The 14,682-nt window shown below is 39.9% G+C and overlaps 1 protein-coding gene across 3 annotated transcripts; it reads left to right on the top strand.

The window, feature by feature from the left end:
- The first annotated feature begins 9,247 nt into the window (after window positions 1-9,247).
- Window positions 9,248-14,185, top strand: arl4aa (ADP-ribosylation factor-like 4aa). 3 transcript variants are annotated; one of them, XM_073054143.1, is made up of 2 exons: window positions 9,248-9,353; window positions 10,828-14,185. In XM_073054143.1, the coding sequence occupies exon 2, from the start codon at window positions 10,940-10,942 to the stop codon at window positions 11,540-11,542; it is 603 nt and encodes a 200-aa protein (XP_072910244.1). In that variant the 5' UTR covers window positions 9,248-9,353; window positions 10,828-10,939; the 3' UTR covers window positions 11,543-14,185. The 3 variants fall into 3 exon arrangements, with proteins under 3 accessions (XP_072910244.1, XP_072910242.1, XP_072910243.1); XM_073054141.1 differs by lacking the exon at window positions 9,248-9,353 and adding an exon at window positions 9,620-9,768; XM_073054142.1 differs by lacking the exon at window positions 9,248-9,353 and adding an exon at window positions 9,857-10,030.
- The last annotated feature ends 497 nt before the right edge of the window (window positions 14,186-14,682 follow it).

Below are 14,682 nucleotides of genomic sequence, written 5' to 3'. Positions count from 1 at the left end.
AGGGAGATAATACTGTAACTACCCAATCTTCAAAGCTTAGTTTACCATCCAGTTTATTCTCTACAGGTTTCTGAGAAGTGTCTGTAAGTCGATTTCTCCCTATCAAAAATGTCCTTTTTCTAGAGAAACTCATATCGTATCACTCTCAGACACTTGCCATAATGTGTTTATTTCACAGAATATTCTCCCTAACACTACCCACAATTAAAATAATATACAGTATAATGGTATCTGGAAAACACTTTATTATTACTATTATTACTGCCTTGAAAGATGTTTTAAAAATGTATGGGAGGATTTGTGTAAATCTGGATTCCATAAGTCAGGTCATTCATCACCCAGTGAGCTCCTATACTTCCAACTAAGTCTCTATTATCTTGCCAATACCATAAGAAAATTCCACTATTCTCAATCAAATCATTGATTGTCAATCACGCATGGGTACCCACTATGGCTCTCAGCATAGCAATCATTTTGAACCTTGGCTTCTTATATTTTCTTTGTGTATGAGAACTGAGACTAAGTATATCTCATTTTGAGGTCATCTAGTTCAGCTATTTTTAAAGGTCTAATTCTTAATCTTTTAAATTACTTCCTTCACTTTTAATCGTTTTTAAATCTTTCTGAATGTCAGAATAGTTTAGATATATTTAATATTTTTCACAATTAAAGTTTAAAGTAAATTTATTATCAAAATATATATGTGTGTGTGTGAGTGTGTGCACAACCATATACTACCCTGAGATTCATTTTCTTGTGTGCGTTCGTAGCAAATAGAAAATAATGCAACAAAATCAATAAAAACCCGCACAAGAAGAGATAGTAAATAATCAGTTATCAAGTGGGAGCTGCTTTTCAGCTTTTGGCTCAAATCGGGGGAATTTGAGAGGCAGAGCCCTGCCATTGCTCAGGTTACATTGCTGGATGCAAACCGTGTAAACGCGGTAACAGGGTGACCAAGAGTGGCAATCTGGCCCCCTGGATGTGGCTTTGTTTTTGAAAGCTCATCATTAGTCTACTGCCAGAATAAACTGGTGACCCATTCAAAGTCTATAACTTAAAAGTCTGCTAAATTAGAAAGGATGCTATTCAAGGTTTCAGGATAGGCTGCATGAATTTATAATTTTCCATCTGCCAGACTCACTTCCAGAACAAGCATTAAGAAGGCCTACTATTTGCTGTGTGCTTTCTTTAAGTGCCACAATATGGCTTAGCTAGAGGCAATAACAACATGGACACTTCTCTCATAAATCTGACCTTGGAAACTACTGAGACCATATAAAGATCTGAAGGATTTGAGTGTGACTGAAAAGGACGATGCCAGAGTATTTCTGCGGTCTAATATATTCTTCAGCAATCATGAAACATTTAAATTCTGCCCACGAAGAGTTAGAGCTGGCAAAACACAACAGAAAATTCATGCAGACAGAGGCACTGATTATTTTTATATTATTATTATTATCTGACTCTCACCCACCACAACAATCCTTCAGTTTTGTACTTTAGTAGACAGCCATAACCGAACCTTCTGAACATTGCATGAACTGCCACTGGGCTTTTGCTTGTGAGTTGAACCTGACACTTCATTTCATTAATGATTTAATGCTTTCACAGTAGCACCATATGGAGATATAACTGGTGTAAATGGACTTTTGTTTAGCATCCTAGTTACCTGTTTTAAAGTTGAACATTATGGCCAGGAAGGACTGTATAAAGGGAATGGAAACAATCAAAATCAAAAGAACAGACAATTTTGGAGTTTGATTGTTTGTGGGGTCACATTTCAGCTGCTTTGGGAAGTAAATCACAGTTCACTTTGCTCAGAAAACAGAACATGGACCAGTACAGCACAGGAACAGGCTCTTCAGCCCACACATCAGTGCTGCATGTGATCTATACCCTGCCCGTTCATATAGCGGTCTAGATGCCTCTTAAATGTTATTGTATTTGTTTCCACCACCAGTCCTGGCAGCATTTTGCAGGCATTCACCATGCTCATTATAGAAAAACTTGTTTCATAAACCTCCTTTAAACATTCCATCCCCACCTTAAAACAATGTATTCTAATATTTGATATTTCTACCTTAGGTGGAGGACTCTGACTACCTACTCTATTTTTGCCCCTTATTAGTTCTATTTGGTTGCCCCTCAGTATCTAATACTTGAGAGAAAACAATCAAACGTGTCCAACCTTTCCTTGCTACTATCCTAACAGCATCCTGGTGATCTTCTTCTCCATCCTTTCCAGAGGCTTTGGAAGGAATGGTGAAGAAAATCACCAGGATGTTGCCTGGATAATGTAGCAACCGTAACTGCACACAATACTCAAGATACCACCAACCAATGTTTTATACTGTGTAGCTGCAACATGACCTTCAAACTTTTATACTCAATGCCATTACTGATTAAGGCAAGTAAGCAGTATGCCTTCTTTGCCACCCTATTCACCTGTGTTGCCCCTTTCATTTGGAAGCTATAGATATAAGGGTCGTGCCATTGAATGTAGACTTTCATCTTACATTTAACCTTTCAAAGTACAACCCCTCACACTTATCCAGATTGAAATGTATCTGCCATTCTCCGCCCCTATTTCCAACTATTCTATATCTTGCTCTCTCCCCGACAACCTTCATCACAGTCTACAACTCCACCAATTTTTGTGTTACCTGCAAACCAACTGATCGGCCATTTGTATTGTTTCCAATATATCAGAATCAGCAAAAGCTCCCAGCACTGACCCCTACAGAACACACGTGGTCACCAACTTCAAGTCCACCACTACCCTTTATGGCCAAGCCAAATCTAAAAGTAAATGAACAAATACATAGGATCATAGACAGATGCTGGCTGAGGACAGACCTTCCACTTGGGAGCAGAGAGTACCTGAAACCAATGCATTTGTAAAGTAGCAAAACTATAATAAGTGTTGACGAAGATCACCCCGAGGTCTTGGAACTGTCCTTTGCTCAGCCTCTAACGGCTCCCTTCCTCCAGAAATGATGGTTGACACTCACATTCAAGTCATGAATTAATTATTGTTTATTTATTGTGTATGCAAATTATCCTTTGCTTCATTCTTGTATGGCTCTTATTTTCCCTCCTTATCTCTGTCCTACTTCACTCATTCTCTTTTCTCACCCCATCATCATTCTATGACATTCCTCTGTCTTCTCTTCCCTACTTTATACCCTTTGGACCTTCGCCATCCCATTCTTCTCCCCACAATTCAGCTCAACTCTCAATCTCATCACTTTCCTCTTCTTCCCTGCTTAATTACTTCATGGCTTCTATTAAATCAACTCCATACAATTTGGAGGTTGGCAATGAGGCAGGAAAGGTCATTTATCAACAGGTCAAGGAAACCACCTGAATTATTAAAAAAAAAAGCAAAGGAGCTTACCTGGAGTAGTTTCAGCTGTGATCTGCTCCAGGAGACCTCCTGCTGCAGCAGGAGGAACAATATGAAGTTTTCTTGGGCAGTTCCTCATACTTGAGGATGGCTTGATTCCACTCTGGTTCTGTGGGTTTTCACGTAAATGAAGACTCTGCTACAGGTAGGAGAGCAGATGGCTGACAGGTGGATAGGTGAATGATGAGTGCTCCTTCCACTGTTGACACCTGGCCATATGCTGCCAGATGTAAGCAGTGGAAGGAGCACACATGGCTTGAGATGTTTTTTTGTGCGCATGTGTTACATTAAGGAGACCTTGAGAATTGCTCAGAAACATTTCTCTCTTCATGATAGAGTTTAGAGTAGAGAACAATTAATCTGCTGGAGAATACCAACAGGTTGAACAGCATCTGTTGGAGGGAGAGGAACTGTCGATGTTTCAAGCTGAAACAGGACTAGATTCTTTCCCATCACGGAGGCCACTTGATCTGCTGAATTCCTCCAGCATCTGGTTTGTTACTCTTGGTTCCAGGACAGAGTGACTGCTTTGGGAATCTGGTTTCATGCACGTGGACTGTTTGGCCCAGTCACTAGAGCTGACTGGGCATAATCAGAGCCTCATTGCTGAAAACATTGGCCTGGGAGTAGATGTTGGACATTGGATTTGGAGGATTTTGCACACCCAACATTAATAGCTCTTTGAGCGTATAGAAAGATGATGATCACCATTGCTTGGTAAACCATGGCCTTGCTGCTGGATTTAAACTCTTGGTTTTTGAGCCTTCTTCTCAGTGGACTAATATTTCAGGTGAAATACTGAAAGCAGTGGTAATGTTTATTATTAATATTTGTAATGTCTAAGATGATTATTTATTTATTGAGATACAGTGTGGAAAAGGCCCTTCTGGCCCTTCAAGGTAGGTCACCCAGCAACCCCCAATTTAATCACAGGACAAGTTACAATGACCAATTAACCTACCAACTGGTATGCCTTGGGAATGTGGGAGGAAACTAGAGCACCTGGAGGAAGTGCGCGCCTTCACGGGAATAACATACAAACTCCTTACAGGCAGTGGCAGGAATGTAGCTCCTAAGAAGGAGGAGTCAATATATATTTTCCAGAGTCTCATCATGGTTGTTGAATGTTATGCATTGAGTATAAGTTTGGAAAAGGTCTTTAAATTCTGGATATTTATGCTGAGACCTATCCATCCTTCTTGTTTGGTACTGGAATCATTGATGATACCTTGGCACACTCAGAGATTGAGCTTCAATAATGAATGAATCCAGCACTGAAGAAGATGAAGACCATGGAATAAATAAAAGGCAATGATAGCATGAATAGAGTAACATGAAAAAGAGAGTAGTAGTAAATGACCAGGCAGCATCTATAGGAAGAAGTACAGTCAACGTTTCAGGCCAAGACCCTTCATCAGGACTAACTGAAAGAAGAGATAGTAAGTGATGTGGAAGTAGGAGGGGGAGGGGGAAATCCAAAATGATAGGGGAAGGGATGAAGCCAAGAGCTGGAAAGTTGATTGGCAAAAGGGATACAGAGCTGGAGAAGGGAGAGGATCATGGACGGAAGGCCTAGGAAGAAAGAAAGGGGGAGGGAAGTACCAGAGGGAGATGGAGAGCAGGCAAGGAGAGATTGTGAGTGGGACGGAGAGAGAAAAGAGAGAGAAAAAAGGGAGAAAAGAAAAGGGAAAATAAATAAGGGATGGGGTAAGAAGAGGAGGAGGGGCATTAATGGAAGTTAGAGAAGTCAATGTTCAAGCAACAATTGATCAATTTGTTATGGATTTGAGAAACTGCAGTAAAACATGCAAGTTTGCTGAACTGACAGACTGTCATTAAAGACAGAATTGTTTGTGGCATTTCGGATAATGGTCTGAGAGAGTAAGACTGTTGAGAGAGCAGGACTTAGAATTGGAAAAAGCTTTAATGTTTTGCAAAGCTTCGGAAACAGTGATGTCGCAGGCTGAAGTGCTTTTTATTGAGAACTGCAACATACACGCTGTGCGCGAACATATTAGAAAAAATAATGAAGCGACAATGAAACTGACAGACAGCAAGACATCATGTGATCTGTGTGGGCGGCAGCACTGATGAAAACAGTGTCCAGCGTGTGGGAAAATGTGCAATGACTGCAGTGAGAGTAATCATTTTTTGCAATGTTGCAGAAGTGAAAAGGAAATAAAACAAGTAAATGCAGTGCTTGAAAATGAACGTGAGGAGTTTTATATTGATGTGCTTTGTGAAAACAAACAAAGTAAGAATGACTGGACTGTGCTATTGCAAGTGCACCAAACAATATTCTGTTTAAACTGGATACTGGAGCACAAATAAATGTTTTTACAGAATCTGAGTTTAATGCATTAAAGCCAAGACCAAAGTTACATCAGACGAATATAAAAGCAACTGGGTATTCAGGTACAGACATTCCAGTTAAAGGAAAATGTGTGGCAAAAGTATCACACAAAAATATTGAGCACACACTTTCATTTGTGCTAGTGCCAAAAAATGTACAGTCAATATTTGGTTTATCTGCCTGTGAGAGACTGAATTTGGTGAAAAGAGTCTTAGTCCTGGACAGTGACCCAGAGTCAGAATACAATGACTTGATGAAAGAGTATGAGGACTTGTTCAAAGGGCTTGGTTGTCTTCCAGGAGAGCACACAATTAAAATTGACAACACAGTGCCACCCATAGTACATCCATGTAGAAAAGTGCCTTTTGCATTACGTGATCAACTGAAAACAGAGCTTGACAGAATAGAACAGCTAGGAGTCATAAAAAAAATTGATGAACCAACTGAATGGGTCAATTCACTTGTCATTGTTGATAAGAAGAATGGAAATGAGGATTTGCTTAGATCCAAGAGACTTGAATCAGGCCATTAAAAGAGAGCTTTTCAAATTGCCTACTTGTGAAGAAATTATGCCACAGTTTGCTAATGCAAAGTACTTTAGAAAATTAAATGCATATTCTGGATTCTGGCAAATTACACTAGATGAACCAAGTTCAAAGTTGTGTTCCTTTAACACTCCTTTTGCCAGATATTGTTTTCTTCAGCTTCCGTTTGGAATTGCATCAGCTCCTGAAGTGTACCATAAAACCATTTACATGCTATATGAGCACATTGAGGGCGTGGATACTTCCGTGGATGATATTATTATTTGGGGATAATCTAAACAAGAACATGACACCAGACTCAGACAAGTCTTTGAGGCAATACACAAGGCAAACCTGAAGTTGAATAAAGACAAATGTCAGCTAGGAGTGACTGAGCTTACCTTTGTGGGTGATATCATCAGCAAAGAGGGTGTGTGGCCTGATCCATTGAAGGTTTCTGCTATTGAGAATATGCCAAGACCACAATGTAAAAAGGATGTTCAGAGGTTTATGGGAATGGTTAACTACATGGGAAAATTCATACCCTATCTTTCGGAACAGCTTGTTCCACTGAGGCAGCTAACAGAAAAGAAAAACAGATGGAGCTGGAATCATGAACAAGAGAAGGCATGGCAAAATCTCAAGAAAGTGCTCACCAAAGAACCTTGTTGAAATTCTTTGATGCTGAGAGACGCATCAAAATTTCATGTGATTCATCTCAATCAGGCTTAGGGGCAGTATTACTCCAGAAACATGATCAGGAATGGCTACCAGTAGCATATGCATCTCGTGCATTATCCAATCCAGAAACAAGGTATGCCCAAATTGAAAAAGAATTGCTCAGCTTTATGTTTGCTTGTGAGAGATTTCATCAGTTTGTGTCAGGGCAATCTATTGATGTTAAAACTGATCATAAGCCTCAGACTGCATGTTTAACAAACCTTTAAGTGATTGTCCTTTGTTAATTCAGCAAATGATGGTCAAATTGCAAAGATATGCATTGAATGGGTCATACACACCTGGAAAATTCATGTACACGGCTGATACACTTTCCAGAGCTGTGGCTCCAACAACAAAAGACAGTCACAGGGATGCTGTTGATGTTCAGGCATTTGTTGATATGGTCATAGAAACAGTACCTGTTGCTCCCGAAAAGTTGGAACTGCTGCATCTTGAGACAGAGAAGGACAAAATTCTCAGTCAGGTAATACAGGTGGTGTTGGATGGATGGCCAGATAATAGGCATGACTGTACCTCAGTAGTACAAGATTATTGGAACCACAGATCAGAACTGTCTGTTGTGGATGGGATATTGTACAAAGGTAGTAGAATAATGATACTTAAAAGTCTCTGAAAAGAAATGCTTGGGAAAATTTATGAAGGCTACCTAGGTATTGAAAAGTGTAAGAGAAGGGCGCGGGAAGTGATGTTTTGGCCCAGGATGAATCAAGAAATTGCAGAATTGGTGTCTTCTTGTCGAATATGCTTTAAATACCAACCTAGTAACCCTAAGGAGCCACTGCATCCACAACCTATTCCTCAGAGACCTTATCAGAAGGTAGGCGTTGATCTATTTGTAACTGGCAACAAATATTATCTATTAATAACAGATTACTACTCATTGTATACTGAAGTGTGTGGTTTGGCACTGGTGCCAAGCTGCTTGGGTCCTAGTGCCCTTCCTTTGGACAACATCGGTGGTGTGGAGAGGGGAAGGCTTGCAGCATGGGCAACTGCTGGTCTCTCCTACAACTCTGCCCAGGCCTTCGCCCTGGAAACCTTCCAAGGCACAAATCCATGGTCTCACGAGACTAACGGATGCCTATCCATAAGGTTTGAACAGAACAACAGCAGAGAACATAATTACATGCATGAAATCAGTTTTTTCCAGACATGGTGTACCTGTTGAGGTTTTCACAGGCAATGGTCCACAATTCAGTGGTGAATATATGAGACATTTTGTTCATGAATGGGGCATTGTTCATACAACATCTGGTCCATTTTTCCCTCAGTCCAATGGATTGGTTGAGAAGTCAGTAGGAATTATCAAGAAACTGATGCACAAAGCAAACAATAGTGGAGGTGATTTTTATAAAGCTTTGTTAGCCTACTGTAGTACTCCACTTGAATGTGGATTTTCACCTATTCAGCTCTTGATGGGACACTATTTGAGATCCAATCTGCCGATCGATGAGAGACTTCTCAGAACAGAGGGAGGTGAACAAGTGGAAAAAATGGAAAGATGAACACAAAGCCAAGCAGAAGACATACTTCCACAGATGTTCTCATCCATTATCTGAACTGCACCAAGGAGATTGAAGTGAGGATACAAGACAAAATTAACACATGGACACAGAAAGCTACAGTACTTGAAGAAGTACAACCCAGATCATACATGGCCCAAACAGAAGAAGAAGCAGTGTTAAGAAGAAATCACAAAGACCTCAAGAAAGAGCCAATTTCAGAGTTTCAATTAACTGATGCAGACCAGATGAAACATGAAAACAACAACAAAACACAAGAACTGTGTGAACCACTTAGGTCTACTCTTTGTAAACCTCCCAGAGAGACTGATAGAGACATGTTAAATTATGCATTTGTTTTGATTAATGTTGCTAATTGTTTTTCTTTTAAAGGAAGATGTGGTATCACGTGTAAGAACGAGAGTTCGGAGTATGCGCAGAAATGACAGAATGATCTAGATGCATGGCAGTGTAAAACGTGGTTGCTGCTTGCTGTTAGATTAAAGTTCTAGTTTAAATTCTTCCAGAATATGTTTCTTTATGAGTAACCCACGGTACGTATAAAGAACGCAACAGTAATGACTAGCTGGATTTATTAGCCCTTTCTCGACCCTCCCGCCATTCGGCAGCATTTGAAACGACGCTCTCCGTGGTCTCCAGGTTACTGGCAATCAAGCAGCCAATCAGATCAGCGCGGGGTTTCGGCCGCGCGCTGGCAGCAGGGGTCGTTGCGGGGCTGTTAACCGACAGGTGGAATTTTCTGCGTGTTCCCGCTCGCCTTCTGCAGCGGCTTTCCGGACGCCTGTTTTCAAATCCCCGTCGATGTAGGTTTGGGAAGCATCAGCCGGGCTCGCCTAGTCAGCGGCCCGGTGCTCGACATACTGAGCAAGGTCTAATTTTAGCAACGCTTTCGACTTGGTTTAAATTCGTCAGGGGCGGGGTCGTCGGGCGGGCGTGGCGTGATTGACGTCACCTGAAGCCAATGGCTTCGCGGAAGGGTACGCCGGGGCTGAGGGACATCAGCAGGAACCAATGGCGTCGCGGAAGGGGTGGGGCAAGGGATGGGCCGGAGTCGGGATGCAATGTTGGCGTGGTGCCGCTCCGTGTGTGCGTGTGCTGGGTTAATTGCGGCGACGCTGCTGGCCGGGGCGCATTACAGCCGAGTGCAGCTCGGTACCGTGAGTGAGGCGAGCTGTGAATCTCTTCCCGAGCGAGCTTTGCTTGTACGATCATCCAAGGGTGGGTGTTACATTTAACGGGATAGCGTTTATTTTGCGTGTTGGAAACGTATTTTCTGGCGGCTGTGCGCGGGTTTGACTCCCAAATGTCAAATCCTGTGGCCGGGGTTAATCACCTTCTCTGAGTGTTCACAGCAGCACAGAAAGTTCCAGCTGCTGCGGCTGGATGTTTCTAACGCTGCCTTTTCCAGGCTTCCTCAAAGTGTGAGGGGCAGACGTGAAGTCCCCAGAGAGCGAGGTGTGTGATATTGTGCCGAAAACAAGTAAGTTTGTGCCGAAATACAAACTTTTCGGGACAAATAATGCGGGCACATATGAAAATCGAATTTAAAGTGGGGAGTGTGCTTGTTTCGTGGTTCGGCAAGATGCGGTGAAAGCGTGACGAGAACCTGCTGAAATTTGTCGCTGCTGCTCTTAATTTTGTCGCAGTGGATTTAAGAAAGGGGTTCTAAAGTTTTCTGGTATTGAGGTCAAATGGGCAGATCGGATTGTTGTAATTTAGCAGATACGGGGGAATGTAGTACCTTAAATTAGACAGTTTTAGTTTGAGCCACAATAATGGTTTACGTTAAGGGCATTTATTTGTATTGTGTGTTACGTGACTGCAAACAGTGAATAAACGCCCTATTCAAAACAATTCGTGGATCTGTTTTTCCTTCTTGTTGCCGAGGAAGTTTGAAGTAGTTGATTATGAATATATTTTATCTTATGGAAAGGTACGCCGGTCAGTTGTAATTGCATTGTTGTTTGTTTGAAATGGAAATATTTTTCCGCCCTCTGTGGTCCGAATATCACAACTCGTATTGTGATAATTGGCTGTGGCAATGAAGTTAGCCTAAGTTTACCCTTCCATGTATATTCTGGAATTAAAACAAGCTCATGGTTGCATTATGTAGTCGAAGTATCGGAGCAATGACTTTTGGAACCTTTGGACTTTTTGTATCATCTGACGCGTTAAGTAAATGAAAGCTGAGGTATTTTATTTCTGGAAGTTGTATATGTTTTCGTGTGTAATCGAGGTTATGTAACTAAATCATGCGTTTATTTTATTTTTATTTAGAAATAATTGATCTTAAAGCCGCATTGGATTATCGTAGATGAAGATCGGCAACCTCTGGGAATAACATCGATCAGTACAAACGTCTGCGGTTTCCTTTTCCCTCTGGTTCGAGATGGGAAACGGACTTTCAGATCAAACTCCTATTCTGTCAAACTTTCCATCTTTTCAATCTCTCCACATCGTTATTTTAGGTTTGGATTGCGCTGGGAAAACCACGGTTTTATACCGATTGCAGTTTAATGAATTTGTTAATACTGTTCCAACGAAAGGATTTAATTCTGAAAAAATCAAAGTGACTTTGGGCAACTGCAGGTCGGTGACATTCCATTTCTGGGATGTCGGTGGTCAGGAGAAACTGAGGCCACTCTGGAAATCCTACACTCGCTGCACAGATGGTATCATCTTTGTGGTGGACTCGGTAGATGTGGAAAGAATGGAAGAAGCCAAAACTGAACTGCATAAAATAACCAGGATCTCTGAGAATCAAGGAGTGCCTGTGCTTTTGATTGCCAACAAGCAAGATCTCAGGAACTGCCTCTCTCTCTCTGAAGTAGAGAAACTATTAGCATTGAGTGAATTAAGTTCCTCAACCCCATGGCATCTACAGCCAGCCTGTGCCATAATAGGAGATGGGCTGAGAGAGGGACTGGAAAAACTTTATGAAATGATCGTCAAGAGGCGAAAAATGTTGAAACAACAGAAAAAGAAGAGATGACTCTACAACAGTTGAAGATACAATGATATTTTGTATTTTTGAAAGCTGAGATGTTTCTACACTGGTCATTATTATCTGTAGCCCTTTGACAAAGCTAACATTGCAAATGCAAGTCCTTTTGAGACCCCAGACTGGATTTTTTTTTTGTGTGGGATCACAGTTGAAGGTGGATGTGATGAAATAAGCATTGAGAGCAGTTATGCCAGAATAAGACTGTCGGCATCTTTTATAGTTTGCCTGACCAAATTATATTTAGATTGTAGTACTTGTTCTGTGTTCATTGACCTTCCTAATGGTCAGGTATGTTTGTATGTACGTGGGCTGTGTTTCAATTGTAGGCCTAAGAGTTCAGGTACCTGCCACAGCACAAAGCTTTTAGGCCAGCTGAACACTGAAAATATTTGATTGTTGACTGTTGTAAAATGAGGAATACTTACAAAAAAATATTGGGGAAAATGGCTGCTACAGATTGTAGTTTAAAATGTTTAAGTGCTCTTCTGTTTTTAAAGTAAAGAAATTTAAAGAGCAGGTTGTTAATTAAGTCTTTGGAAGAATATTTAAATGAGCTACTACTGGTATTGAAGAAATGTGAAGCATTTCTGTGCTTGCCCACATAATTTATAGTTCTGGGGTTGCTGGCAAAAGCATATCACTTAATTGTAGAATGGATATCAATCGGTCTCATACAGAAATCTCTGATGTAGAGGGAGAAGGGAAAGCTGCAGTGATGTTTAACTGACCTTGAACTTTTGAGTATTGAAACATTTTTCATAATGACACTGGAACATAGCATTTGTTTGTTCTTGTTACTGATATACAAGTTCCAGGAAGCCCAAATTTCTAAGCAGTATTACATTTGGGAGATGAATTTCATACCATTATATAAGCTGTGACATAAGATGTGAGAGGGAAAAGAAACTGCAGGACTGCATTTGCTGTCAAATGTAAAATTAGCATAATAAAGCTGTCTAAGTCAGCTTTGCCATGAATTATTTTGGTGCCATCTTTCTGTAGTTTTTGTGTGGAGATTTCATTTGCTTTAAAGATTGTAGTGGTTGTTATAAAAAAAGCCACATTTAATTGTGACCAGCTGTTTCTTTAATGAAGGAAGGTCTGAATGTACAGCTATTCTGGCCTGAAAGAGACGGTAACATGCTATTGACACTGGCGCCAGCAACCAAACCTAGACTGCGTTCTCATTAATATAGATGAGTTTGCACCAATTATACAAATTTAAACTGGGGGAGGGGGTGCAGCAAGTAGGGAAAGTTTTCTTCCCCCAATTTGTTTGCAAGTATCCTTTGTAGTTTGCTGTTTCCCTGATGCGGGATGTTTTCCAACATGGGAATTACTGAATCATTTGTTTTTCATTATTTATTGTATTACATATTTCATATTTATAAAATTTGAGCCGTGTAATTATTATTGACACTTGTTGACAAAGACTGATCCAAATTTTGATTGGCACAAACCCTTAAAATGGCTTACAATTTCTTTTTGTATAAAGAGGACCAGGGATAATTTGAAGCTTCATCATGTAACTGGAGACTTTCATCTAAAGAAAACCATGGGCTGAGAAGGGGTTACATTTGACAAATCAGTTAATTCAGACTTTTTTTTTAATCTGAAACCTAGATAGATCATTTCTAAAATATATTTTAGACTATTTGTTACAGCCCCAAAGGTTAAAAATTAATGAAAGGCTAGTGAATATACGGTGTATTTTCTATTTTTACTTCTTTTCCCCTCTCAATTTAAAAGGTTTTGAGATGGCTGGTGAGGCAGGGTTGTTTGGATATGGAGGTGCTGGCCATTCATGTGTGTACAAGCACAAGATGTTATAAACACTGAAATATTCACACATGTAAATGGAGATTTGGGTGTTCTGTTGAATGCGGAGACTATCTCTGGTATGAAAAAGGCTATGAATTGTTTGCACAAAAATCTTTATGTAGTATCTTGTTTACTTCCAGTATTTTCCAAACTTAAAAAGGCAGGCCAATTTATTGTGTTCATTGCTAAACCTGATCAATTGTAAGCAAAATGAAAAAGGCTAAACAATTGAACTGGCAGTAAATTATTAAAATAAAAATTAATTGCTATTTAAAACTGTCTTGTCTCCTATCTCCGAAGACTTTGCATTGAGACAGTAAAAGCTCTTTGATTAAATAAGGCTATTGGTATTTTACTGTAACAATTTTGTAAATATATTCTGTTTGACTTGTGCAGTGGCTTAAAGAAATGCACTTTAGGTGTTCATTAAAGATCAACAGCTTTGTGTTTTAATAACTGAAGGACTTTTAATTGATCTATCTGGTTTCTGTGTTTACCATCTTCACGTGACATTTCCGGTCCCGGTTAGAAAAATCCTTTATATTTATATAAATATTTGATCTTAATAAATAAACTAAACAAATCGTACCACTGTCTTGGTCCCAAATGACAAGCTTTGCCAAATGTTTTTTCCTAATAGCTTTGTTTATATTTAGGGTTGAAGTTTTGGATGACTTTTTGTTCAGATTGGGTTTTTTCTACTTTAATTGATGTCCAGCAATTGGTGAATTTTTGGTATTAAAAAAAACTGCAAATGTGCTCCATCAATTCGGTCTCAATTACATCAAAACAAATAAACGGTTTCATGAATTATGGCTCTTGGATTTGCTGTTGATGTCCACAAGAAAACAAATCTCAGGGTTGTATATGGTAACATGTAGTTTGATAATAAATTTACTTTGACGTTTGAACTGTGCACTGATGCTGCAAACTACTTGGTGATGACAAACTACTAGGTATGTTTTGAAATTTAGTTATCCTGATTTCAGAGGAATACACGAGGAACCCCTGGCAATACTTGGACAAGATGATAAGTACTAGCCTTCAGGATGTGGATTTAGCTATTCATTCTGTGGCTTTATTCAAACATGCATTGCCATTGAAGTGGACCTACTTTGCAATCTGCCAACGTACTGGATAGTACAGAAAGTGACATCTATAAATAGCCATGTTAACGTTTTGTTTAGTGTTATCTACTTGGTTGAATATTGGCCACAGTTGACAAAATTTCCACCAGGTGACATGGTCTGTGAAGTGAAATCTCTTAGACTGAACAAAATGACAAACTTCATTTTCTTTTTCTCTAA

Source organism: Hemitrygon akajei, chromosome 8, assembly GCF_048418815.1.
Source record: "Hemitrygon akajei chromosome 8, sHemAka1.3, whole genome shotgun sequence".
Classification (NCBI taxonomy): domain Eukaryota; kingdom Metazoa; phylum Chordata; class Chondrichthyes; order Myliobatiformes; family Dasyatidae; genus Hemitrygon; species Hemitrygon akajei.
The sequence above is the reverse complement of the archived record's forward strand: the minus strand, read 5'-3'. Positions and strand labels throughout refer to the sequence as shown.

Excerpts from the sequence above, each read along its gene's own strand:
- arl4aa (XM_073054143.1), top strand. The coding sequence starts at position 10,940 with ATGGGAAACGGACTTTCAGATCAAACTCCTATTCTGTCAAACTTTCCA.